The sequence below is a fragment of the Oppia nitens genome, unplaced genomic scaffold, assembly GCF_028296485.1.
Source record: "Oppia nitens isolate AA-2021 unplaced genomic scaffold, nextdenovo-longstitch-racon4-pilon3 scaffold7_pilon_pilon_pilon, whole genome shotgun sequence".
Classification (NCBI taxonomy): Eukaryota; Metazoa; Arthropoda; class Arachnida; order Sarcoptiformes; family Oppiidae; genus Oppia; species Oppia nitens.
Genome location: NW_026533251.1, coordinates 3,102,477 through 3,128,134, shown reverse-complemented (window position 1 = coordinate 3,128,134; position 25,658 = coordinate 3,102,477). Strand labels below are relative to the sequence as shown.

Here is a 25,658-nt window from a genome sequence, read left to right as displayed (position 1 = left end):
GGTAGGAGACAATAAAAGTAAAAACTCACATTAAAATCCCAAGGCTTTTATTTTAAAATGACATCAATACGAGGTATACATCCAAGTATACGGACCATATCAGAGAAGGGGGTCGAACCAGAAGGGGAGAGAACTGATCTGCTAACGGCTCTTAGCAGTACTAGTCTTATGCCGAGTGACTACCAGTATCTCAATGATTCTATCATTGAGGATACTTGGGGTTTTATAGTCTCGGTCGCATCAATATAAATTTTCAAGGGAGGTAAGGTATATACTAGTGATGCGTTGGAGCCAAAAAACACTACAATATAATACTATTTATGCTATGTTATGTAATGATTGATGTCTAAAATTGGTAATTCTGGCACCGGATAGGGGAAATTTTATATAGATTTATGTTACAGTACGGGAAAGAAATTTGGATTTTTGGCACTATGTATGTAGATGTTATATGCAGTATATTATGTATTAATTTTAGGGTGCATCTAAAAAATTTATTTGTTAGTATATTTTGATATAAGTATATATATATATATATATATATGTGTGTGTATTGTATTATAAATCTATTTTATGTCAATATTTTCTATAACAATATCTTCAATAAGTACTATAGTCTTGTCTTAATTAATTTGTAATTAAATATTTAACTAACGTCTGAAAAGAAACTAAAGTTGTAAATAATAACCAAATTATTGATTTCTTATGTAGACTGGTATTACAGTAGTTAAGTCCATATGGGAATTGAAACCTTATATTTTAAAGTTATTTTATATTTTTAAAAATCTATACTTAAATTTATATTTATTTTATATAAATTGATTTTATTTAATAAATTCTATGTATTTTTAACAACAAACTTAATTTACAATTCATTTATTTAATTATGATGTAAATACTTTTATAAACTTGACAATTTGGTACAAAATTATTAAATAAAGGTTAGATATATATATATTTCATTATTATTTTTTATTTGAAATAATTATATTATACTRAAAAAGGGGTATAAATTTGTATAATATAATGATGAATTCACATAACAGTTAATGTAAGTTAATTAATGTATTAAAATATTATAAATCTATGTAACGTTATGTATAATCTTATAAATACAAATTGCGATTTTAATAAATATCACTGGACTTACATTTCATTAAATTAGTATTCAAATTTATTTTTAAATTTTATTCAAACTTTTTTTTACATTAAAAACATTAGAATCAATTTGACAATTATCTAATCGCAAACACGTCCTAATAAAAAGCAATTTATAACATAATAATCTAACAATAAGTTGTTTGTAATTTCTTTATAAAATAATTATTAATTGAGAAATAGTTTGTAAACTTGTTTTATATATTTAATAATAATGTATACAATTTGATTACTAACAAAAAATAAATTTTCAATACTATTAAAGTTCTATAATAGTTCTAAACTATAATTACATTATATGTATACTTAAAAATACAGTAATTTTTATACATTAAAGTTTTAAAAAATATATTTATATTAAAAATCTATTTTAAATTCAAATGACAATAATTGTTTATATATATAATAGTATTTACTATATTAACAGTGATTTAGTATATTATATACAAAATAAAAGATTATAACTTTCAATTAAAATAGTATTAGTATTTCCTGATACAAATATATCATAAACTAATTCAAATTAATCTATTTTGTCAGTTTTATTTATTATAACTTACTTTTAATATAAATTTATGCATAAATACTATAGTTAAATTTAAAGATTTGTTGTAAATAGTTTGTATTAAATTGATGATACTGTAAATTAATATTATAGATAATGTTATCAATAATATTATTCTTAATTTATGTCTTTTAATCAATAAATTTAATAACAAAAATAGCAAAGAAAAAGAGTTAATAAATTATTACATTTTATTAAATTATAATATGCTTTAAGATAAACAAACTAATAAATAAAAACATCAAATTAATTGTAATTWTATACTTAAAAAACAAAAGTAAAAGTAGTTTCACTAGTTTTTTATTGTAAAATTTGAAATAGATGTCAATTTAATATTAATATTTTTACATATTAATCATTAAAATATAAAATGTTTTTATGAACTAACAGAATATAATAATTTTAATTTATTTTATTAATTACAGTGAAAATTAACGAATAAATAAATCAATAAAATGTTTCCATTTATACGCTGGCAATCATATCGTGTTATTATAATCTGTTCATTAATTTGGTTTATATTATGCTTTTGTTTTCTACTCTATTATATGAACTATTTGTTACCCAATGATTATCGCAAGACATTATCTGAAACATCGTTAAAGAAATCAATTGATAATTTAAACAAATTTAGTCATAATTTATTTGATTCATACATTGATAGACGTAAACTAAAATCAACTTTTTCAACAACTTATTCATTTCATAAACTAAACAATTGGTCACCCATTGGTATAATTTCTATATTTTCAATTTTATTTACTAAGTTTAGAGTTATATACAGTATATATATATATATATATATATRTATATATATATATATATATATATATATAATTACAATATATMATTACTAAATATATAAATTAAATTAAATAGAAAGAAATGAATCCAATCCTAAGGGTTGGTTAGGAGAGAATGGAAAAGGAGTTCATATTAGTACAGAAGAGTTAGAACTGAAGAATGAAATGTTTGAAATCAATAAATTCAATCTTTTGGCGAGTGATAGGATTGCTCTCAATAGATCTCTTCCCGATCCAAGACTTGATGGGTTTGTTTTCTTTAGCAAATTATAAGATTCATAATTAATTAAACAATAATTTTATTTATTAAATACAATTAGATGTAAAAATAAAACATACCATCAAAAACTTCCCAACACATCCATTATCATTGTATTTCACAACGAAGCCTGGACTACACTATTGCGCACAAGTAGTAGATTATACATTAAATTAAGTTTAAATTATTGATTTGATTGTTTGTTTTTTTTAAATCCAGTCCATAGTATAATAAACAGAACTCCACTAAGTCTTATAAAAGAGATCTTATTAGTGGATGACGCGAGTGAAAGAGGTATATATACTGTATATATATTGTAAATATTGTCAATCAATGATTTTCTAATAATAATTTGTTTTTATATTTTATTAATTCAAAAGATTTTTTAGGAAAACAATTAGAAGATTACGTTTCAGCTCTTCCTGTGTCAGTGAAGGTATTACGAACTGGCAATCGATCGGGTCTTATAAGAGCGCGACTTATTGGAGCAAAAGAAGCCTCGGGACTGACCTTAACTTTTTTGGACGCGCACTGCGAGTGCACTAAAGGATGGCTCGAACCGCTTCTCGCAAGAATTGTTGAGGACAGGTATGCAATAGTTTGATCTTAATTTATCTCAATAATAATAATTTAATTTAAGAATTTAATTATAAAAAATTAATTTATTGGAAGAACTCGAGTGGTTTGTCCGATAATTGATGTGATAAATGACGACACATTTGCATATACAGCTGCATCTGACTTGACTTGGGGTGGATTTAATTGGAAATTAAACTTTAGATGGTTTGACATTTTCATAGTATTTTTAATTCAATAAATTAAAAATAATTTTTTAAAGGTTTCGAATACCAGAGAGAGAAATGATAAGACGAGACAAAGACAGGACACTTCCAGTCAGGTATTTATCAACTTTTATTGAATAGTTTTTTATTGTTCTTTTAAATTAAATGAAGATCACCGACGATGGCCGGCGGACTGTTCTCTATTGACAAACAATACTTTGAATTGATCGGCAAATATGATGATGGGATGGAAATATGGGGCGGAGAGAACATTGAGCTAAGCTTTCGGATTTGGATGTGCGGCGGATCTCTAGAAATAGTAACGTGCAGTCATGTCGGACACGTGTTTAGAAAGTCAACTCCGTATACCTTTCCGGGCGGTACGAGTAAAATAGTTAATCACAATAACGCACGACTGGCCGATGTCTGGCTCGACGAATGGAAAGAGTTTTATTATGCTATAAATCCGGCGGCAAAGGGGGCTGATATGGGAGACACTAAATATAGGAAACAAATTCAAAAAGATCTCAAATGCAAAAGTTAGTAATACTTATACTTATTTTTATGTTATATTTCTCTAACATAATTTACTATAGAATAATAACGTTTAATTAAATTTATTAATTTAAAAGATTTTCGTTGGTATTTGGATAACATATACCCGGAAAGTCTAATGCCATATAAATATTATACATTAGGAGAAATCAAGAATATATACACTAATAAATGTTTGGATACAATGAAGAAAAAGAAAAGTGGAGAAAAGGTATCAATGATTACATGTCATGGAAGTGCTGGCAATCAGTTGTTTATGTTTACAAAAAGACACGAAATAGTTGCCGACGAAAACTGTTTGGACGCCACAAAAGTTGGAAAACCGGTTAAACTGATGCGTTGTCACGGAATGGGTGGCAATCAGTTGTGGGAATATAATTGGAAAACTAATAATATAATCCATATGTCATCTAAACTATGTTTAGATAAACCAAATCCCAAACAGAATCATCCAATACTTCGTCGATGTAATGGAAGAAAAACACAGAAATGGCTTTTGAAAAATAACTACAAATGGCAACTCTTTTGATTGCATTTTCATTTAATTTTTCATAACTTATCTAATTATCGTCCATTTTAGTCAATTATTATATTTAAAATATTTTCTAATTTATTTTATATACAATATTTTTATATATTAATTATGTAATACAATATACAGTATATTTATTTTATAAATCATTCATTTAAATAAATGTAATTACAATACACCAGTAATTACAATATTATAAATGAAAAATAGTAAATAATTAAATTAAAAATATAACAAATAATCAATTTCTTTAAACATATAGTAAATAATGTGATAAAAAATAACATGTGATATATATATGTTATGGTAATTATTGGTTATCGACAATAGAAAGTGAATTAATTTGTTCTAAACGTTGTGATTGTCTTTTATAATAATCGTTTCTTTTGCTGTCATTGTTCCTATCGGTGATCATAGAGTCGTGTTCTTTAAAAGAGCTGACATTTGTCTCCCAATAATGTGCTTCCGATCTGATGAGTGCCGCCAGCGATGGCTGAAAGTAATCGATTCGACTTTCGATAAAAACAGGAATCTCTCGGTTAAGGACTTGTGTCTCCAAATTGTACTCCTTTTGAGTGGTTGTCAAAGATTCGCAAATGTTATTCAATTTAAGTATGTTTTGTGATGTCTTTTCTTTTTCTGTATACTTTTGTTTCTTGTAATTATATTTATTCAGATCATTCTTCAATTGGTCGTATCGTTTAAGACAAGCTCTGACTTCATTGAAAGCGCTTTGCCATCGCTTCAATGGCTCGATAACTGTCGACTGAATAGTTGTGGCAAACTCTTCGCCATTTTTGATCGACTCTATAGTAAATGTATGCCACTCTTCAATAACCGATCTGAGCTGTTCCTCCTCTTGACATAAGACAGAGTTAGACAAATCAGTAGTCATTATGCTTTCAAATCTATTCATCGCTAAAATACTATCACTAAAACGTTTGTTTATTTTGTACAACTTCTTAGTGGTCGCTTCGGCTCTAATCACAACATATGAAAACATTTATATTCATATCAAAGACAATGAGATAATCACAATAACTAACTGATTGAGAGCTGAGATATTGGTCTCCATGTTATCATTGGTCAGCGTTTGCGAAGCGGACAGTGACTGTCCTTTTGATAACTTCTTCAATGGATTCCTGGGTTTAGAAAACAAATGAATCGATAATATAAGTGATTGATTATTATTAAGACAAACACTTACCAACTCATTATGGATCAGATTATGTCTTCATTTATCACAAACATAAACGTCAATCACAACAGTATTATGTGTTTGTAATGCCATCTGTTATGACCACAGATATAATGATTGAATGATTGCATAAAGTATTGCATCGATTGATGAATTGAACCAATGATTGAAATGATTGAAAACATTTCAAACTATTTAAACGCTTTGTATTTAAACTCAAACTTGTATTACATTTGCATCAATTGATCCCTTCTTTCATTTTCTTATAATATTTTCTTTTAGATTTATCTGATTTTTTAGTGACAATCATTTGATTGCATTACCAAATGACTGCAGAAGTCGGTGCCGGAGATGTGATGCAAAGTGTGACACAAACCAAACAAACAAATGTCAACAATAAGTCTAAAGACACAAAACGGCGTAAAAAGTCTTTGTCGACAATCAAGAAGACAATGAAAAAGTCAATAAAGAAGACACAAATTAGATCAACGATCAGAAAGAAATATGAATGCCTTGAATGCAGTAAAAGCTATTCAAAGATGCAGTACGTCAGGGATCACCTGAAAACTGTTCACCACAACTGTCGACTCAACTACTCGTGTCGTGTTTGTGGTCAGACATTTGGTTGGAGAGTGACTGTACTGAAGCACATCAAGAGATCACATCCCGAAAAGGACGACACCATAGCTATGATTGAAGAGCTTTAACTTAATGATTGTTTTAGCCATTGATTAGTTTTTTAATATTATTTTTACGAAACAACTAATCAATTCTGATATCAACTAATTTAATGTCTCATTATTTTTCATCTCTCATACCATTAATTCATTCAATTATTATTTATTTTTAAGTTTATTTAATTTTAAAATTCACAAACATATATAATTAATAACAATTTACCAAATATTATATATAAATTATAATAAATTTGTATTAATTTTATTAAAGTTGAAATTAAATTAAATCCAGTAATAAAATACAGAATAAATGAAAATATGCTGACTTTGCGATAGTTTTTTATAGATAAGACAACATTAGACAAAATAGGATTTTTATTTTTATTACCTGAGTTTACCTGTCAATGACATTGATTTTTTGTGATTAATTTTTGGCAATCATTCAAAACCAAATAATATTTGATTAAATCAGAAATAACCACAAAAAAATGAGAGATCGATGTATAAAATATATTACTGTAATATATATAATAATTACCGGTATTTTATTAAATACCATATGTTTAAAATTATGTTAAAATATTATTATTATTAACTTTATTCATATCGTATTATATTGTACTGTATATACGATATACATATACAGTATTAAAATAATTAAATAATGTTTATTGAGTGACAAGTGTTTTATTTATAAAAGCATGTAATTAAATGATTTGCTATTTTTATCATTTATTTCTATTATTTGTTACATTTCTTTATCTCGTTTTAAATATTAGTTCAACAAAAGTTGTTTTTATATCCAAAGTATGAAATAAAAAATATAAAGTTTTATAAAATATAAATAATGAAAATCTCTGGTTTATTAATGTTGAAACTATTATTATTATTATTATTAAACAAAATAATATGTAATAGTATATTACCGGCATATAAAGCCAATCAATTATTTGAATGGAAATACAAAAGTAAGATTGAAAAATTTGATTGTTTTATTGTTTTATTGTAAAAGTAAATAATTAATATTATAAATATGTGATAATATTATAAGTAAATGATGTGAATCCAAGTGAATGGCCGGGAGAGTTGGGTCAAAAAGTAATAATACCTGAAGACGACCAAACAATTAACAAATATTTCAAATTACATGAATTCAATATATTAGTCAGTGATAGGATTGCTTTGAACCGTTCACTTCAAGATTCACGGATGAAAATGTATTAATGTTTGTTTCATTCATATGATATCAATGACTCTATCCATTTGATCCAATCATTTCAGATGTCATCAAAAGCAATACAAACCACGTCTACCAAAGACTAGTGTCATAATAGTGTTTCATAACGAAGCCTTTTCAACACTTGTCCGCACAGTTGACAGTGTTATCAAAACTTCATCTAATCTTTTAATGGAAATCATATTAGTAGACGACTCCTCTACTAAAGGTTTGATTTAATTCAAACATCAGTTATTTTTTTAAAATTATCATTAAATTTCAAATAATCAGTTTATTTAAGAAAACAACTTTACGATTACGTTAAACAATATCCAATTCCTGTACGACTCATGAGATTGGGTCGCAGGTCGGGCTTAGTTAGGGCCAGACTTTTAGGCTCAGCTCATGCCAAGGGACAGGTACTCACATTTCTCGATTCGCATTGTGAGTGTAATGAAGGCTGGCTCGAGCCTCTTCTCGATAGGATTGCTGAGGACAGGTATTTCATATATTGGTTATACATATTGTTTGACACAATGTATATAATGTAACAAATATTACACCAGAACTCGAGTGGTTTGTCCCATCATTGATGTCATCGATGAACACGATTTCAGTTATATTAAAGCAAGTGTTATGATTTATGGAGGATTTAATTGGAAAATAGGTTTTATTTGCATTTTAGACATTAATGTAAAATTCATTAACATTTTTTAAAAATTCATTAATCAAAGGATTTCGTTGGTATAGAGCGCCTGAAAGAGAAAATATAAGACGAAATTATGACAAATCATTGCCTTTAAGGTCTTATTTTTTTAATAATTAATTATAATTATTATTTGAAAATAAATAAATTTGGTTTACTCTATGCAAAGGAGTCCCACACTTTCGGGAGGTTTGTTTGCCATCGATCGCGACTTCTTTGAATATATTGGAAAATATGACTCCGATATGATTATATGGGGCGCAGAAAATATTGAATTCAGTTTTAGAGTTATTTTAATTTTAACATTATTTTTATACTATTAATATTTGTTAACAATTAAATTAATTAATTAATTAGATATGGATGTGTGGGGGCAGTATTGAAATAGTCACCTGTTCCCGAGTCGGACATGTATTCCGCAGTAGAACACCGTATACTCTTCCAGGTGGTAGTTCTTACATTGTATGGTACAACACGGCCAGACTGGTCGATGTGTGGATGGATCAGTGGAAGGGCTTCTTCTATGCTTTACATCCAGAAGCTCGACATTTAAATCGTCAAAGTATTGATAAAAGAGTTGCATTTCGACATCAAAGACAGTGTCAAGTAATAAATCAAAATAATATTTAAATATTTATAAACATGTAATCAATCAATCATTTTATTTTATTTTCTTATTTTTTAGTCATTTCAATGGTATTTGGATAACATATATCCTGAGTCACAGTTACCTAAAGATTATAATATTTTAGGTGATATTAAAAGTGTTGAAAGAGACCAATGTTTGGATACATTACAAGCAGATGAAAACACTTTAGTATTAAATGATTGTTCAAACTCTAATAGCAATCGTATCAGTTTTGGTCAATTATTTATGTATACAAAAAACAATCAAATACTTAACGATGAAAATTGTTTGGAAATCAATGAAAATAATAAAATTGTTTCAATGAAAAGATGTCAAGAAAATAATTTAAACCAAAAGTGGATTTACAATAAACATAATAATAGCTTAATTCATGTGCCAAACAATGTTTGTCTTGACATTCATATTGAATCAGATGATGAATACCAATTGACGACCAATCAATGTAGTGACCATTTAAGTAGTCAAAAGTGGATTTTTGAAGATAATTTTGAATGGCAATCACATTCACATAGCATTAATCAATTTGATAACTAATTTAAGTTAATTTCAAATCTCAAATTTTTTATTGAATTATTATATATATATATATATCAAATATTTAAATATTTTTTATTTGACATTTCATAATATTATACCAAAATAAGAACAATTGATTTTTTTATTATATATAAATAATTTTATTTAATACATACAATTTATTACACTTGTTTTATGTACAATAATTTTAAAATCAATAATTGATAATTGAACAATATTAACTATAAATATTTGATTAAATTTTTTTAAAATGTTATATTTAATTTATTAAAAAATAAAAGGATCAATTTAATATTTAAAAAATGTGTAATAATATTATTAAATATATTATATTTTAGACGATAAATAATTCTTCATTTAATATGTTATTAATATTTTTATAGAAAACAAACAAATAAATAGATAATAATCTAAATATCAATAGTTTGACATTTAAGATGAGATATTATAAACTGTTATTGTTTCTTATTGTATCTGTTTTGATGAGTGCACGCAAACTGTATGCATTTGAATGCATTTAAATTAAAGGACAAATTTCTATAAAAAGTTTTAGAATATTATTCAAAAATATATTTTTATTGAAATTATATTTTATTATTATATTTTGGGTTCACTTTACAGTATACAGTATATTGTTATCACTATAAATGTTGCAGTATATTTTACATATTAACATATATACAATACAATAATTGCAACGATAATATAAATAAGATTACTACACATAAAATTTCTGTAAATTACTGTTACTAAAAATCATAGTTTTGTGAAATATTCATTATAATTAAATTGTTTTAAAAAACAATGTAATTTAATGACAACAAAAATGAAAAATCTTAAAATCTTACAAAACATGTAACAAATAATATTAATTTTGTTAACTTTTAATATGAATTATCATTAATAAATTAAAATACTAATAATAACAAAATATTATTATTATTAATTTTAATGTATTATATTTATATGATAGCAAATATAGTTATAAAATAAAATTACATGGCAATCCATAAATACACTTTCTCTATAAGAAATTTTCTAGTAATATTCATTTTTGGAAAATTATAATTTTAATTTACAAAACAAAAAGTTATACAAATACAGTACATATTTATTAATATTTGTTCATTTGTTCACTTAGACTGCAATATACAGTATTGCATAATATTTTGACTTACAATGAATGCATACCTAATATTGTAATCATAAGTGTCATCTGACTATTAATTAAAATTRTGTTATTTTAGATTTTGTATTTTTTAAAAAAAAATATTTAATCATCTAGGTTTTAAAAATCCTACCTTAGTCTATATATACCATATGATATAAGCCATAATCCTAGATGTGAAAAACAATTAGTACAGTATATTTGATAAATTAAAAATATGTACCTGTTTTCAAAAATCAAGTTAATGTTTACTATATTTCTCATTATTTTAATTAATGCAATAACATTACAGTATATTACTTCTACATCAAATAACTTATTAGAAAAATATTTTAATATGACTGTCATATTTTAATTTAGTGAAATTGAAATTTTTTATTTAATTAAAAGTATAAATATTATTACTTATATATATTTTTAATTTTTACGGTAGTAAATATGTTAAGTCATTGAAAGAAAGCAATGCATTTAGTCTATAAAACTTGTTTTACATTTGACACAAATTAAATTGATTTAAATTTTATTGTTTGAGATAAAACACTTGGTTAAAGAATATTCTTAGTATTTAATGACATCAAGTTATTTCAGGTAAAAATTGATATAATTTTTATTTTATTATTAATATTATCATTATATTATTCTGAAAAGTATATTTATTTGTAAATATATTGTATAGTAATAAAGTAATCACAATTATTTTAAACACTAAATCAAAACATAATATTAAATTTTCTGTAAAGTAAATATTGGTCAGTCCCTATTATATTTGTAATTAATAAAATGGTCATTTTTTCAAAATCCAAATAACGTATATTGTTAAAAAAATTTTTTGATTGAATAATTAAATTTATTGTGTCTTTTACTCTAAATACGTTTTGTTTAATTCAGTAAAATAATTAGTTTCATATATGTTATATTATGTTTGTCACATACAGTATATTAAATAAAAAATTATTATTGTAATAATTTATACAGAATATATTATACTATATATTATATGTGTTACACGTTGTAATATTGTTTATATAAAATTTTTATTTAAAAAGTTTTATTAAATAATTGCTATTAATTTAGTTAGATGTCATCAACTGAATCATAATTAAGTATTGACACAAATGCATAAATAAATAAATACTTTATTAGTTTTAAATTAATAATTCAAAAAATTAATTTAAATAAAAATGCAAAATAATGATTATTATAATTACTAAAACTTTATTTTAAAAAATTTAGCACAATGATATTTATTAAATTAATTATTTAAAAGTTTGCTAATAAATATTTTATACTCAAAATACTAAATAAATATAAATAGTGATAATATAAATAGGCAGTCAATTAATGTTGCGTCGCGTAAAACTTGAATAACTTTTAAACGGTTAGAGATAATTTAATTCTGTAAAATACATTTAAGAATATCATATCGACCACACTTAATATACACGCAATCACAAAACTAGGGTGACCAGATATACAAAATATCGGGACCAACGCAAGACACTATGCTACAGGCAAAACTACAATTGACAAATTTATTTTGACAATGAAATTTTGTAGTCAAGAAATAATAGTTTAATATAAAAAAAGAATCATCAAAATCGGATTGGTAGTTTTACTTTTATGGTTTATTAAGTTTGTCATAAATCATATTATATAAAATAGTCTAATATAAAAATGACGTTATTTATGACTTGTATATGACTATTAGATAAACATTTCAATTATATTACTAATTTTAAAAACAAAATTTCAATATGTCGATTAGTTTTTGAAATAATCGAATTACAATATAAATCATACTATTGTAATTTGATATTAAAATTTTTATTGAAATTCAATTATTTCAAAAACTAATCGACATATTGAAATTTTGTTTTTAAAATTAGTAATATACTTAAAAAATCCATCTAATATATATATATGAAACGGTTCCCAATCAACGCTTATATGTATTTTGTTTAATATTCTAGTAATTGTTTTTAAACGCTATTTATGCACAAAAGTTTTGCTACCAGTGCTGCCTTTCACACGTGAGCTGAATAGTAATGGAGGACTGATACCAATGGTATAGTCAGAGAAGTGTTAGCTTTCGAAGTGCACAGTCGGTTGGCGGGTGGGTGTGTAAGACAGCTCGGGTTTAAGTCTATTATATTGATTTATGTTATAATTATACGCTTTATATTGATTGTGATATTTATTAACTGTTAATAAAGTATTGTAAATATTATACACAGTGTATGTGATATAGTAGTCATAGCTTATGGTGATTATAGTGGTTGCAATAACAGTGTATGATAGCTAAGCCGCCGCAATACTAGTCTCTAAGCTCGGGTCCAAAGCTGGTCACTGTATAGGCCACACCTTTACCGCATCGCTCAAAGTGGTCGCTCATCTGAGGCTATAAGCCTACCTATTTAACGGGAGAAAACTAATATATATCGCAAGCTATCTGCTACAGGAGTGGGCGTACCGGTTGGTTACCACCGTAGCAGATATTACCGTTACATATACAAGTCATAAATAACGTCATTTTTATATTAGACTATTTTATATAATATGATTTATGACAAACTTAATAAACCATAAAAGTAAAACTACCAATCCGATTTTGATGATTCTTTTTTTATATTAAACTATTATTTCTTGACTACAAAATTTCATTGTCAAAATAAATTTGTCAATTGTAGTTTTGCCTGTAGCATAGTGTCCTGCGTTGGTCCCGATATTTTGTATATCTGGTCACCCTAGTTTTGTGATTGTGTGTATATTAAGTGTGGTCGATATGATATTCTTAAATGTATTTTACAGRATTAAATTATCTCTAACCGTTTAAAAGTTATTCAAGTTTTACGCGACGCAACATTAATTGACTGACTCCTTATATAAATAAAAAATGAAATTACTATAAAATGTTTTTTTTGTTATAATCATTATTAGTATATTTTATATTTTGACAAAAAAATATTTAACTTTTAAAATGTCAGTAAATTCTTATTCTTTATTTAAAGTATTTACTAATATATAAAGTATTGATTAATAATTATTTAAACTATTAAATACTTTTTATAATAGTTGCTAAAAATACAAATAATTATTGCAATATTTATTTATTTATTTTAATATTTGGATATAATTACATTAATTTTGATTAGATTGGATGATAAAATATAAATAATATTTCTATTTTTTGTTCAAAYCAATCTCAAGTCACTTAAAATATTTTTTAGTTTAGAAAAACTATATAATAGTTGCCGAAAAACCAAATAGTCTTTGAAATTGTTTGCTAACCCATCTAATAGTTATTTATAGTTATAATAAAATTTCGGTAAATTTATGTTCAGTGGATTACWGTGTACTAAATCTCAGGTATAAATGTTAAACCGATAAAATAGTTAGAATAGTTTTTGAACTAGAAATAGTTTTTTTAGTTAGAAATCAAGACATTAATAATATATTTAGTTATAAGTTTTTATTGAATTATCTGAATTATCATATTATTAGAATTAAAAATATTAAAAGTCCAATCTTATAATAATTTATTAAATTATTCATTAATTGATAATAATTTTAATTTTAACAATAAAATTTTAATAATGAGAAAATAAATAGTTATTTTATAAATATTATATAGTATCTAAATTATATAAAAATAATATTTTACAAAAACTAAAATCATTTCAAAACATTACGTGACTTCAAAACACTAGAGTATTTGTAATGATCTAAAATATAGACTAATAATATGGTAATACTGTATTATTGAGTTGAGTACAAACTTCATTATATTGATTATTACATTATACGGTATATAACAATTTAAATGACAATTTTATATATTTCTATATTTGCAATTCAATATTTATAACTTATATTTATATGTTTGATGATGTTGCATTTACTTAGAATGTCACAAAATATACAATTATTATTAATATAAATTTCATGCAATATTTTGTTTTTATCAAAATATTTTACTTAATATAGTAATTGTTTTAAGTTGTATGTGATAATATATATATATAAATATTTAAAAAAAATAAAATGTACAATATTAATTAATAATAATAAATGTTTATTATTAAATTATATATTCTTAAATATTTATTACAATTAATAATTTTAAATGTAACAGATTTTTTAAATTTAATATATTAATATTAATAAGTTATTAATTTTAATTAAATTAATGCTAACAATAAATTTTATTGTGTATTTGAGCATTAATTAAGTTTAAATGTAAATTTGACACAGGTACAGCAATAATGCAATATTATATACAGTATATGTCATGTTATATTATATAAAACTTTGAATCATATAATAACATATTATAGGTTAATTAGTAATGTTATCTACTAACTCCTTGGAGATTTTATTATCTACTGTAATAAGTGAAACAATTTTTGTGATAAACATATTTAACTATAATTATAATATTAATAACAATAGTAGTGAAAGCAATAATGTTTTATCATTAAATAATATCTATTGTCATATTTCTAAAATGGCTTGTAATAAATAAATTATAATAAAAAAATTATTTATTTATAATAAGTAAGCAAAATAGTTACGTAACATATTATTAGTCAAGTAATGTACTTATTATTTATACTTTAGTCATCAAAAATGGTATAATTATTATTAGCGCAACAAATCAATTAAAGGTTTCAGTTAATGAATTTGTGGTAAAAATGTTTATTAGTGGCAATTATTCATCAGATAATTGTATGAAATTGTTTTTTATTCAATTATTTAATTAATGCTTAATTTAATTTTCAATATATAGATAATTCTGATAATTTGATGTCAGATTACGTCGAGTTTTTGCAAAGTTTGTTATTAATTGTTAGCAATTTCTTTCTGCTTCCGGCCGTCTATTTGGCCCTAAAATGCAAATATTTAGGCGAAGCTTTCATCTATTTTTTGACAATGTTTTGTTCGAGTGTATGATTTTAATATATATAATGATTTTTTATATAAAAAATAATTTAATTATTATTAAATAATATTTAAAATTAGTTTTACCACTTGTGCGACAACGACCACATGAGATATTGTATAATCAACTACGAAGTGTTGCAATTTTGTGATTTTTATAGCGCTATACTAACCTTATGGGTCACAGCTATCCTCATGTCTGACATACCATACGAGTGGCGATCAGTTTTACATTTGACGGGATCACTATTTTTTGCCGGACTATTACGATCCAAAACTACGGGTGCCATCAGTTTTGTYGTGCCGGCTGTCTGTTCACTGGTTCTGTTAGGACTTAGTTGGGTAAGAATTTTGTATTATAATTAATATATTAATATATATATATATATATATATATATATATATATATATATATATATATATATATATATATATATATATAGAAAATATATATGTAATTATATAATTTAATAATGTAGAGCAAGAAAGGTCATAGACGACAATTACGGGCTTATTATTATAGGATAAGGACACTCCATAAAATATGGCCCTATTTGCCAATTATTCGCTTTTTTATTGTATTTATTTTTGGCAGAAAAACTTAATATATATTCCGATATCATTTTACATTATTTTTTATATTTTTTACATAAAATATAGTGAACTTGTTTATTAGAGATATATAATTAATTAAAATTAAGTATTTTATTGATATAATTTACTTGTAGTTATTTATGTATTTAATTTATATATTAAATTAGTTTTAATTAATAAGAAATATTTATAATATCATTTAGTTATACAATATATTATGCAATACAAAGTTGTTTGGTATTTAATAAATAGTTAGTACAAAATTATTTGACTTTTGTAATTTCATTGCAACAAAAACACTATATAATATATAGGCATAATTTATATTAAACTTTGAAACTAAATTTATTCAAAAAATATACTGCAGTTAACTCAAAGTAGTTTAAGACTAAAGACTTTAACATTATAAAATATTTTTGAATGAATTTAGTCAAAGTATAATATATGCCCATTGATTATCTAGCTTTTTAGTAGCAGTGTTGATTATTGTTATGTAATTACTTAAATCTTATTAAGTTTATTTCATTTAAATTAAAATTTTAAAAAATAAAAATATATTATTATATTATTTACATATTTTTAAAAATATTCTTACTATTAAAGAATACAAATTATTGATATGTAATAGTAATTTATTTATTAAGATTAATTTAGCATTTATTTCTATCATCACCATAGCATAGCATATCATTAGAAAAATGAGCATGATAAATGTTCAAAATAAATAATCAAATTTTAGTTGCAATATTCACTTGTATTGTTTTTCATAATATTTTTAAAAAGTWACGGTTAATGATAAAGTAATTTATTTTCAATATGAAGAACTTGAATATAATCATTATATTATAATATAATTTTCTAATTAATAGGTATATCAATGTTATTGTATGAGAATAATGCCCTCCAGCCTGTCATATAGCAACTTAATACCCGGTGCTGTACTCGGGGTGATCGGTGCTGTCATGTTTGTGTCACAAGTGACCATATTTGGTCATTTATACGGTTATACTCACTCAGGTTGGCACATATGTATGTCATTATCCATATCCTTTCTATTACCCAAAACACTATTAAATCAATACCATTGTCCCCAATATTTCGATACATTGGATATACTTCCCACTTCTAAATTTGATATTTAATTAATTTAATATTTATAAAGTTTGTCTTATATTAGTATAGTATAAAATCAAATATATATTTTTGTCATTTATTGTAAATTATAAAAATTTTTAAAAATAAATATTTTTATCATTTTTTCAAAATCTTGAATTTATTTGTTAATTTACTATTTTAACGAATTTAATGTATTATAATATTATTCAATAAATATACAGAATTACAAAATATCTTTGTTAGTAAAAATTGTTGGCTTAACGATAATAAAGAAATATAATTAAATAATGTTGACGTAATAGACATTATTAATTAACATTACTATATTTTACATTTGATTTTATAGTATATTTAACGCAAAATTGTGTTTTATTATTATATTTTAATATACAATAATCTGTATTAAAATTAATCTAATTTGTTAACAAATTTGCAAATATTAGTTAATAGATATAACCTGGATTATAATTATTTAAATTATAATTTCTTAGTACATAAAACTTATAAATAACATAATTAGAAATTTTTATCAGATTTCTAGTATCCGATCACAAGTAGGATATGATAATAAAAAATAATAAATATCTCAAAAACTTTAATAAATGTTAAAATTCATTATACAATTATTTAATCATTTCTTAGATAAATGTATTTCCGAAATAACGCCAAAATAACACAATTTTGATTTGTTTATTGAAATACTGATAATTGATTTTTATTTTATATATAATCAGCCATTTATTGCGTTTATTAAGAATATTTTGAAATCTTATAAAGAATTTTGAAAAAATGAAATATTTATTTTCATTATATAGTGATTTCATTTTTATTTTTAAATAAAATGAAATGAATATGTGTTTAGTGCAGTATTGTATATCAGTGTTAACTATAAATTTAAGTGRTGTTAATATTAATATTATTATAACTTTATGATACATATATAACATGTAAGACATGTGGGAAAAATTAAATCTAAATAATTAATAGTTATATGTTTTATTTAAAAAACATTTCTCAATATATCTATTTTGTTTATAATATGTGTTGTCCACTATAGAGATAACTGCGTTTAATTAATGTTTTATATTTTTCTCCCTATCAATGCTTATTTGTCTTTTAAAAAACATAAAATTTTGAAGTCATAAATCTAATACTTCGGTAGCGATTAAAACCAAAATTGATTTCAGAGTAGAAGAGCTATAAACAAATAATAATTAATGGGTACAAACTTTGTACAACAAACCCATAATAAGTTACAGACCTCCAAACATGTACCCAATGTTGCATCAATACTTAGTCCTCCAATGGAGTACTAATTGCAACAATGAATCTGACCTCTGATTGGTAAATACCGGAGCCATGACCTCAACAGTATACAGTATAAAAGCAACTGTTAATGAGGTCCCCACTTATGGGGAACAGGATTCACTTTAAGAGATCCACTCATTTTATATATTATCCCGTTTTATACATTTAATAATTGTTAACTATTGATATATATTAATCTATGTATTTAATCCAATTGTTTAAGTAATTTAATAAATTACAAACATGTTCTCTAATAACTTGTGTATCAATTCATTTACCACCATCAACACTACCATCAACATCAACACTACCATCAACATCACCATCATTGACACTAACTAATAGACTAGTGAATCAACTACGCGACTGCACACAAAATACTATAGTATTGTATAATAATACTAACAATAAAACTGCTAGTCTTATAAACATTACAAATTTAATTGATATACTGTATAATAATAACTTTTATAATTTATATTAAACAATGAGTAAAATAAACTCATATATACTAATTTAATTGGTACTATAGTTTATATGTGCAATTTAATTATATAAAACTTATTTTTCAATGATTAGCACAATAGTAGTGTATTAGTACTGTATTTGTGTAGTTACCTAATCTGCTGTACACTAGTCTAAACTTACCTAAATTATAAGTATAATACATATATTTAATAAATCAACATTAATTTAAAAAACACACAATAAATGTTTAATAGTTGGAAAAGAAATATTAATGAATAATTTAAACTACAAATATTATTATATGATATAAATATATTTATTCATATTTTAATAGATCAATGATATACAGTATTTTTATATCAAATAAATCAAAACTAAAAAAGATTTTTAAATATTCAATTTATACTTAAGAAAATAATTTACTATTTTATATAAAATAATGTTAAAATAAATTACTTTAATTATATATTTCAAACAAATTATAGAATTAAATGTATTTATAACACTATTTTTTTATTGTACTCTACTTTAGAATAAGTTATAAAATATGCTAAAAATACTTTTGTTTTTTTGAATTATTTTAATGAATACATTAACAGTTTTTATACTCAATAAAAATATAAAGTCAACAAAATTAAAAAACAAAAAACTCAAATCAATTTATAAAATATTTGCTAAATTGCAATAAATCGATATATTATTTAGTCATAATATCATCAATAAATGGGTGGATTTCGTTACAATGTTTTAATAAACAATAAAAAAAAGTAAAGCATATACTGTAGTAAATTTATACTATATGTCATATAAACTACTTTTACATTAATTATTATAAATAACTATAATAAACAATATTTAAAAAGTTAAAAATTTTATTTAATTATATATTAATAGAATAATAAAAATATTAATTTGATGTTTCAATGCAACAGTCAATGCAATGAATACATGTATAACAGTAAATGTGATGACAATTATGTGATATTTAATAACAAATTGTTTGATTCACTAAATTCATACTAATTTGCACTAAAAATGCTATAATAATACATTATATACAGTATTACATGCAATACAATGAATACATTAATTAAATTGACTCAAAAAAACTGTAAATAAAGTCAAATACAATACATTTTGTGTTCATTATATCGACAATCGATCGTTGCTTAGCTGTTATTAAATGGTTCACAACTAACGTATTAATTATTACAAATATATAATTCCCCAAACAATACATGTAATAGAAATAAATAGTTATTTTATCTATAAATACAACAAATGATTACATTATTTATAACGTTGTTTGTGAACTCATTGATTATATATTAAGGGCTGAACTTATAATAAGGTATTAATTAGTGATTAAAATAAATGTAGTTTTAGTGACAAATCTGTTGATATTTATGTCAATTATAGCGGTGTTTGTGATTACAAGTCATTGATATAGTGATCAACACATGACTTATTGGTGAAGACATTGAATGTTATCACCAATTGTTTGATGTAATCATTGTTTTCACCACAAAGTGAGTCAATCGACCAATTGATGAATGAGTGAAATGACGACCAAATTGTCGGCCCTGTCGTCGGCCTCGGAGTTGCCGTCGGCCAGGAATGCCATTCAAGGAATGAACACTCACTCGAATCGCTTCTTTGACCAATTGGTGAGCTATTGACACAACTGTGATATTAATCAATTGATGTATTATATCTGATGTGATATTTTGATGATATATAGCATAAACTGCAAGAATTGGACGACAATCTGAAGAAAGCGATGGTCAATAACGCACAGTTGGATAATGAAAAACAATCGTTTGCCTATCAGGTGGACATCTTTAAGGATGACATCGAAGAAATGACAGAAAATCTCGTTAGACTTCAGAAGGACTACAGAGACAAATCTAGGGTAAGACAACACTAGACAATACATATGATAATTGAGTTTTAATTGTTATAATATTTTAATCATATATGATATCATAATAATTAATTTGCGGATCAAATGACAATAGTAAACAATTTCAAAAGTCACACATTTAATGATCTTTTTCTATGTTTTTGTATATTGTATTATACAACTTGTATATACAGTATTGTTACAAAACTTAATAATTGTATCATATATTGAAACAATAATTTTTTATMMATTTTTTCTAACTGTTAATCATTTAGTCCTTTGAATTGATGAATCGAGACTTTAAGAAATTACAAAAGGATTGCGATTATTATAAACAATGTCTAAAGCAAAGGGATTATCTCATTGAGGTTTGTCTTAATATTATAGTCTTGTGTCTCATGAAAACATAATTCATTGGTACTTAAAGTGATTTTGTTTAACTGAAGGATGTATTGAAATACAGACATTAAAAAAATAATTTGTAAAACTAGAAACTGATCCAAAACCCGAATCATTATATTAATTTAAACTTGTTTTAAAAATGTTTTTAATAATTATTATTAAATTTGTTATACTAAACCACATTTTTAGTAGCTATCAAAATATTTTGATTTCACTTTCACTCCTAACTTGTATACGCTTTCATGAGTCAAAAGTTACTGATAATTATGTGAATGAATTAGTTTTTAATTATTGATTTATAATTTAATTATATAACTAAATAGGAGGCAGGTTTAGTGTTATTAGACTCCGATGAGACAAATAATGGGTTGCAAGTAGATTGCCAGCACATGTCAAATGGTTTAAATACATTAAATGGTGATTTAAGTGATAGAAAAAGTGAAATAACAGCTGATGAAAGTGGATCCGAGTCTGGTGTCAGTAGTAATGCAATTAAAATTTCCACAAATATGTCGCTAATATCTCGAGAAGCGGCACAACTTTTAGAAGGCATTGATGGTATATCGTTGGAGAGTAAAATTACAATATTATTAAAAGATAAAAAGTTATTAAAAAATGAAATAAATCAATTAAAGAGTGAACTCGAAGAAGAAAGACAACGAGCTCTCAAATTTGATGAACTGACACAAACTCGTGATCATAACATTCATTCATTAAATTCAGACACAAGTGTTGATTTGCAAAATATTCAAAGTATGTTATAATTATGACATTTAAAAAGTTAAACAATCGGTAATAGTAATAGTAATTTTAATTATTGTTTTTTATACTGTATTAATACAGGAGAAACAAATAAATTGATTAGTGATTATAAGTTTAAACTTAAAAAATATGAACAAGAAATAAGTGTTTTAAATGGTAATGTAGCCCGACTTGAGACTCAATTGACCAGATTTAGGACGACAGCAGTCGAAGCCGAGAAGTTAGAGGACGAACTCAAAGCCGATAAACGCAAAACACAAAGAGAGGTATTTTATATGATTTTTTGTTAATTTTTGTTTTTAATAATACAGTAATTTATTTAATTCAGTTAAGAGAAGCGTTGGCCCGAATCGAGGAGTTGGAGACATCCAATGCTCACTTACAGAAGCGAATCGACAAATTAAAGTCAAATCGTAATATAGTAATCCAACCCAATTCAAAATGATGATCACTTAAACCCCATAGTAGTGCTCATTTGATTGAGTTTTCTGTACAATAAGTGTTTTTATATGTGAATAGATTTACCGGTTATTTATTATTATTATTAAACTTTATGATGAGTGAAGTACTGAATTAGACCATTGGAACCGATGCCATGAATGAGATTAACTATAATTATATATATAAAGTGCCAATTTATATATTCAAACTAATCTGAGCTTTGAATACATCATTTATTTAATATAAACATTAAATATCAGAATTAATGAAATTTTTCTAAACGGTTTCAAATCTTACACACAATTTGTATATTTGTAATAATATTTGATATAACTTTAAATATACTATTATCTCATCTATTCTTAAATTTTACTAAAATATTTATAAAAGCACTAAAGGGTTTTATAAGTTATTTAAATAGTTTATATTAATTTATTGTTTTAAGTTGTAATTACGTTTCTATCGTTTTAATTTAATTGTAGTTCATAATAAATTCATATTTTGTTTATCACAAACAAAATAAAATGTTAAAACTCTTATTTTATTTCAATCAATTGTCATTTATTTTACAAGAAATGGCTATTTCTCGCAGATATTCACTCATTTTTGTCAGCTCTTCGATCTCATTATAATTCTTAAAGATATCATTGTTTATAATTTGATCTTTAGTTTCATTTTTCAACTGATCCACAAAGTATTCGATTAATTGATGAAATTTGTTGCACTTATTGGCCATCTCTGAGAATAGTTTGGTCACATATAGGACGTTATCTTTAACTATCGGATCCGTTAATATTGAATGATTGATCATTTGTTGTGTCAATTGAAAGACATATTGAAATTGGTTAATAAAAATTTTTTCACTTTTAGTTTTTATGATCACAATAATATCACATTTGTTTTGCTCGGATAATATGTTTTTAATAATTATCTCAAATTTCTTGCTAATTAAGTCCTCAATAGTTTTATAATTCCTATCCATACGATCTTTATTAGGAAATAAATTAATTATATCTAAAACGCCGTTATGAAGACATTGAAGAATATCGTTACACAATATGTTAATCATATTAATCTCGATATCTTGAATTTCTTCGGCTATTTTAATGATATAATGACAGCATTTAGAAACTTCTGATCCATCTATTAATTGATTGGGATTTGTCTCCGATTTATTTAATTTATTATTATAATTATTGATTAGATCGCAGACATATATAGCTTTACTGTCAGTTATCAATTCAATTAAATTACATTTCAAATGAATTTTTTGCATTAAATGTGAAGAATTACAGCTTAAGATTTGAAGTAAAAGTCGCTCTTTTGAATCAAGATTTGGATGTAATTCATATAATCTTTGAATAATATAACAAAATTTGTAACATAATTGACATAAATTCTGAAGAATTTTAACAAATCTTTCAAATTTCCAGACCATCCTTAATGACAGAGTAAAGTATACCAATTGTGATACACAATTGAAGAAGAATTTAGTGACCATTTTATCTCTGATTATCTCTTCCGTCAATTTTTTTGAAATTTTTTTAAGCAATTTGTTTCCCAAATGATTACAATCATCAATCTTTTCATTGATCCAATAGTTAAAAATATCTTCATTAAGATTAGTCCACAAATGCATATCATCCGCATTATGTGATTTGATAAGAGTTGAAAAGTTTAGATAATTTATTTTAAAGATTTCTTTGGATAACATTTTTGTGTCTTTGTTTATGATTTGCTTCAAAAACTGTTTGTGTTTTACCAAAGTATGTCTTATTGTYTCACTTTCAATGGTCTCTGTATTTTCCAATTCAGAAGTAGAGTTCAATGGTTTATGTTTTGTGAAATATTCAGTTAAATCAGTAATAAAAAGTAAATACTTTAGTATATTATCACTTAATTCTTTCGATTGATTTGCAGCCCAATTATCGCACAAATCTTGAAATTTTAACTTTAAAACACTTAATATGTCATTAATTTTATTGTTATCAACCAATCTGTCGATTCTATACCAGAACTCTCTCATAATTTGTGAAATCTTTATTAAAAACTTTATAATTTGCGACCAATTTTCAGTATTATTAGCTCTAATACGAATCCATTCAATAAGTTTTGTTTCAATAATAGTATTAACTTTACTTTTAAGTTGTAAAACGCGATATTTTTGGTGATATTTTTTGATAATTTTCAAGAAATATAACATTTCTTTATTTTTATCTTCATTTTCTAGTATATCAATAATTAAATGAATTAGCGGTTCATATATTTGATAAAAATTGATGACAAAATTGCTTTCAATTTGATTTAATTTATTGATATAATTCTTCGAAAGCCATGCAGTGTATGGTTTGACTCTAATGTCTTCATTTGCCAATACTTTCATCAAAATTGTTGCATAACTTTTGTTTTGTTTACTATAATGAAGAATAAGTTTTAATAATACAATTCTTCTAATGATTGAATCTTCAAAATTGGTTAAATTGCTTTGAATTTTGTGCTGATTTATGAGTGAAAGTGCCGATAGATATAATAGATTCAAATAAGTCAACTCATCTTTAAATGMAATAATTTCTTCATTTTTATTAATCTGAAAGTGATTTAAATGCCATCGAATCAAATGTAAGTAAAGCATTATATGATATCTAAGGGATGACATCTTATTGTCAGCGGATCCTTGACGTCCCCAAACTATTTTCATTGATATAATGCCATTAATGTCATTATTGAGTGATAATTTCAACTTTAATGCTGTCGATGGTATAAAATAAGTGAAATAATTTCCAGAAGCAGATCTCTTGCCTATCATATAATAAGCAGTTCCTAAGTATTCATCAGATGTTCTCTTAAAAACTCGACTCAAAAATTGCCTAAATTTTGATTGTTTTAAATCTTTACTCCAAACTTCAATGCATAGCTCCTGT

General features: G+C 24.2%; 6 protein-coding genes across 6 annotated transcripts; 5 read left to right on the top strand and 1 right to left on the bottom strand.

Moving 5' to 3' along the window:
• Positions 1-918: 918 nt before the first annotated feature.
• On the top strand, positions 919-4,651 carry LOC128963660 (polypeptide N-acetylgalactosaminyltransferase 13-like). The gene is made up of 10 exons (XM_054310174.1): positions 919-941; positions 2,149-2,455; positions 2,603-2,774; positions 2,847-2,938; positions 3,005-3,079; positions 3,166-3,373; positions 3,458-3,568; positions 3,624-3,683; positions 3,739-4,106; positions 4,200-4,651. Exons 2-10 carry the CDS (start codon positions 2,179-2,181, stop codon positions 4,649-4,651), a joined length of 1,815 nt encoding a protein of 604 aa, XP_054166149.1. The 5' UTR covers positions 919-941; positions 2,149-2,178.
• Positions 4,652-4,963: 312 nt separating this feature from the next.
• LOC128963390 (bridging integrator 3-like) lies at positions 4,964-5,965 on the bottom strand. Its single transcript, XM_054309893.1, has 3 exons — positions 5,862-5,965; positions 5,701-5,796; positions 4,964-5,634 (listed from the first exon to the last, which is right to left on the bottom strand). The coding sequence occupies exons 1-3, from the start codon at positions 5,867-5,869 to the stop codon at positions 4,965-4,967; spliced, it is 774 nt and encodes a 257-aa protein (XP_054165868.1). The 5' UTR covers positions 5,870-5,965; the 3' UTR covers position 4,964.
• Positions 5,966-5,996: 31 nt separating this feature from the next.
• On the top strand, positions 5,997-6,559 carry LOC128963659 (zinc finger protein 283-like). The gene is made up of 2 exons (XM_054310173.1): positions 5,997-6,058; positions 6,135-6,559. The coding sequence occupies exon 2, from the start codon at positions 6,179-6,181 to the stop codon at positions 6,557-6,559; it is 381 nt and encodes a 126-aa protein (XP_054166148.1). The 5' UTR covers positions 5,997-6,058; positions 6,135-6,178.
• Positions 6,560-7,320: 761 nt separating this feature from the next.
• LOC128963658 (polypeptide N-acetylgalactosaminyltransferase 1-like) lies at positions 7,321-9,634 on the top strand. Its single transcript, XM_054310172.1, has 9 exons — positions 7,321-7,497; positions 7,581-7,746; positions 7,811-7,974; positions 8,037-8,244; positions 8,312-8,412; positions 8,480-8,549; positions 8,621-8,738; positions 8,809-9,057; positions 9,137-9,634. The coding sequence occupies exons 1-9, from the start codon at positions 7,377-7,379 to the stop codon at positions 9,632-9,634; spliced, it is 1,695 nt and encodes a 564-aa protein (XP_054166147.1). The 5' UTR covers positions 7,321-7,376.
• A 5,778-nt stretch (positions 9,635-15,412) lies between these two features.
• Positions 15,413-17,479, top strand: LOC128963657 (transmembrane protein 8B-like). Its single transcript, XM_054310170.1, has 4 exons — positions 15,413-15,530; positions 15,592-15,749; positions 15,825-16,085; positions 17,207-17,479. The coding sequence occupies exons 1-4, from the start codon at positions 15,497-15,499 to the stop codon at positions 17,477-17,479; spliced, it is 726 nt and encodes a 241-aa protein (XP_054166145.1). The 5' UTR covers positions 15,413-15,496.
• A 3,055-nt stretch (positions 17,480-20,534) lies between these two features.
• On the top strand, positions 20,535-23,076 carry LOC128963389 (leucine-rich repeat flightless-interacting protein 2-like). The gene is made up of 7 exons (XM_054309892.1): positions 20,535-20,580; positions 20,649-20,896; positions 20,971-21,141; positions 21,408-21,500; positions 21,858-22,287; positions 22,378-22,562; positions 22,625-23,076. The coding sequence occupies exons 2-7, from the start codon at positions 20,783-20,785 to the stop codon at positions 22,739-22,741; spliced, it is 1,110 nt and encodes a 369-aa protein (XP_054165867.1). The 5' UTR covers positions 20,535-20,580; positions 20,649-20,782; the 3' UTR covers positions 22,742-23,076.
• Positions 23,077-25,658: the final 2,582 nt, after the last annotated feature.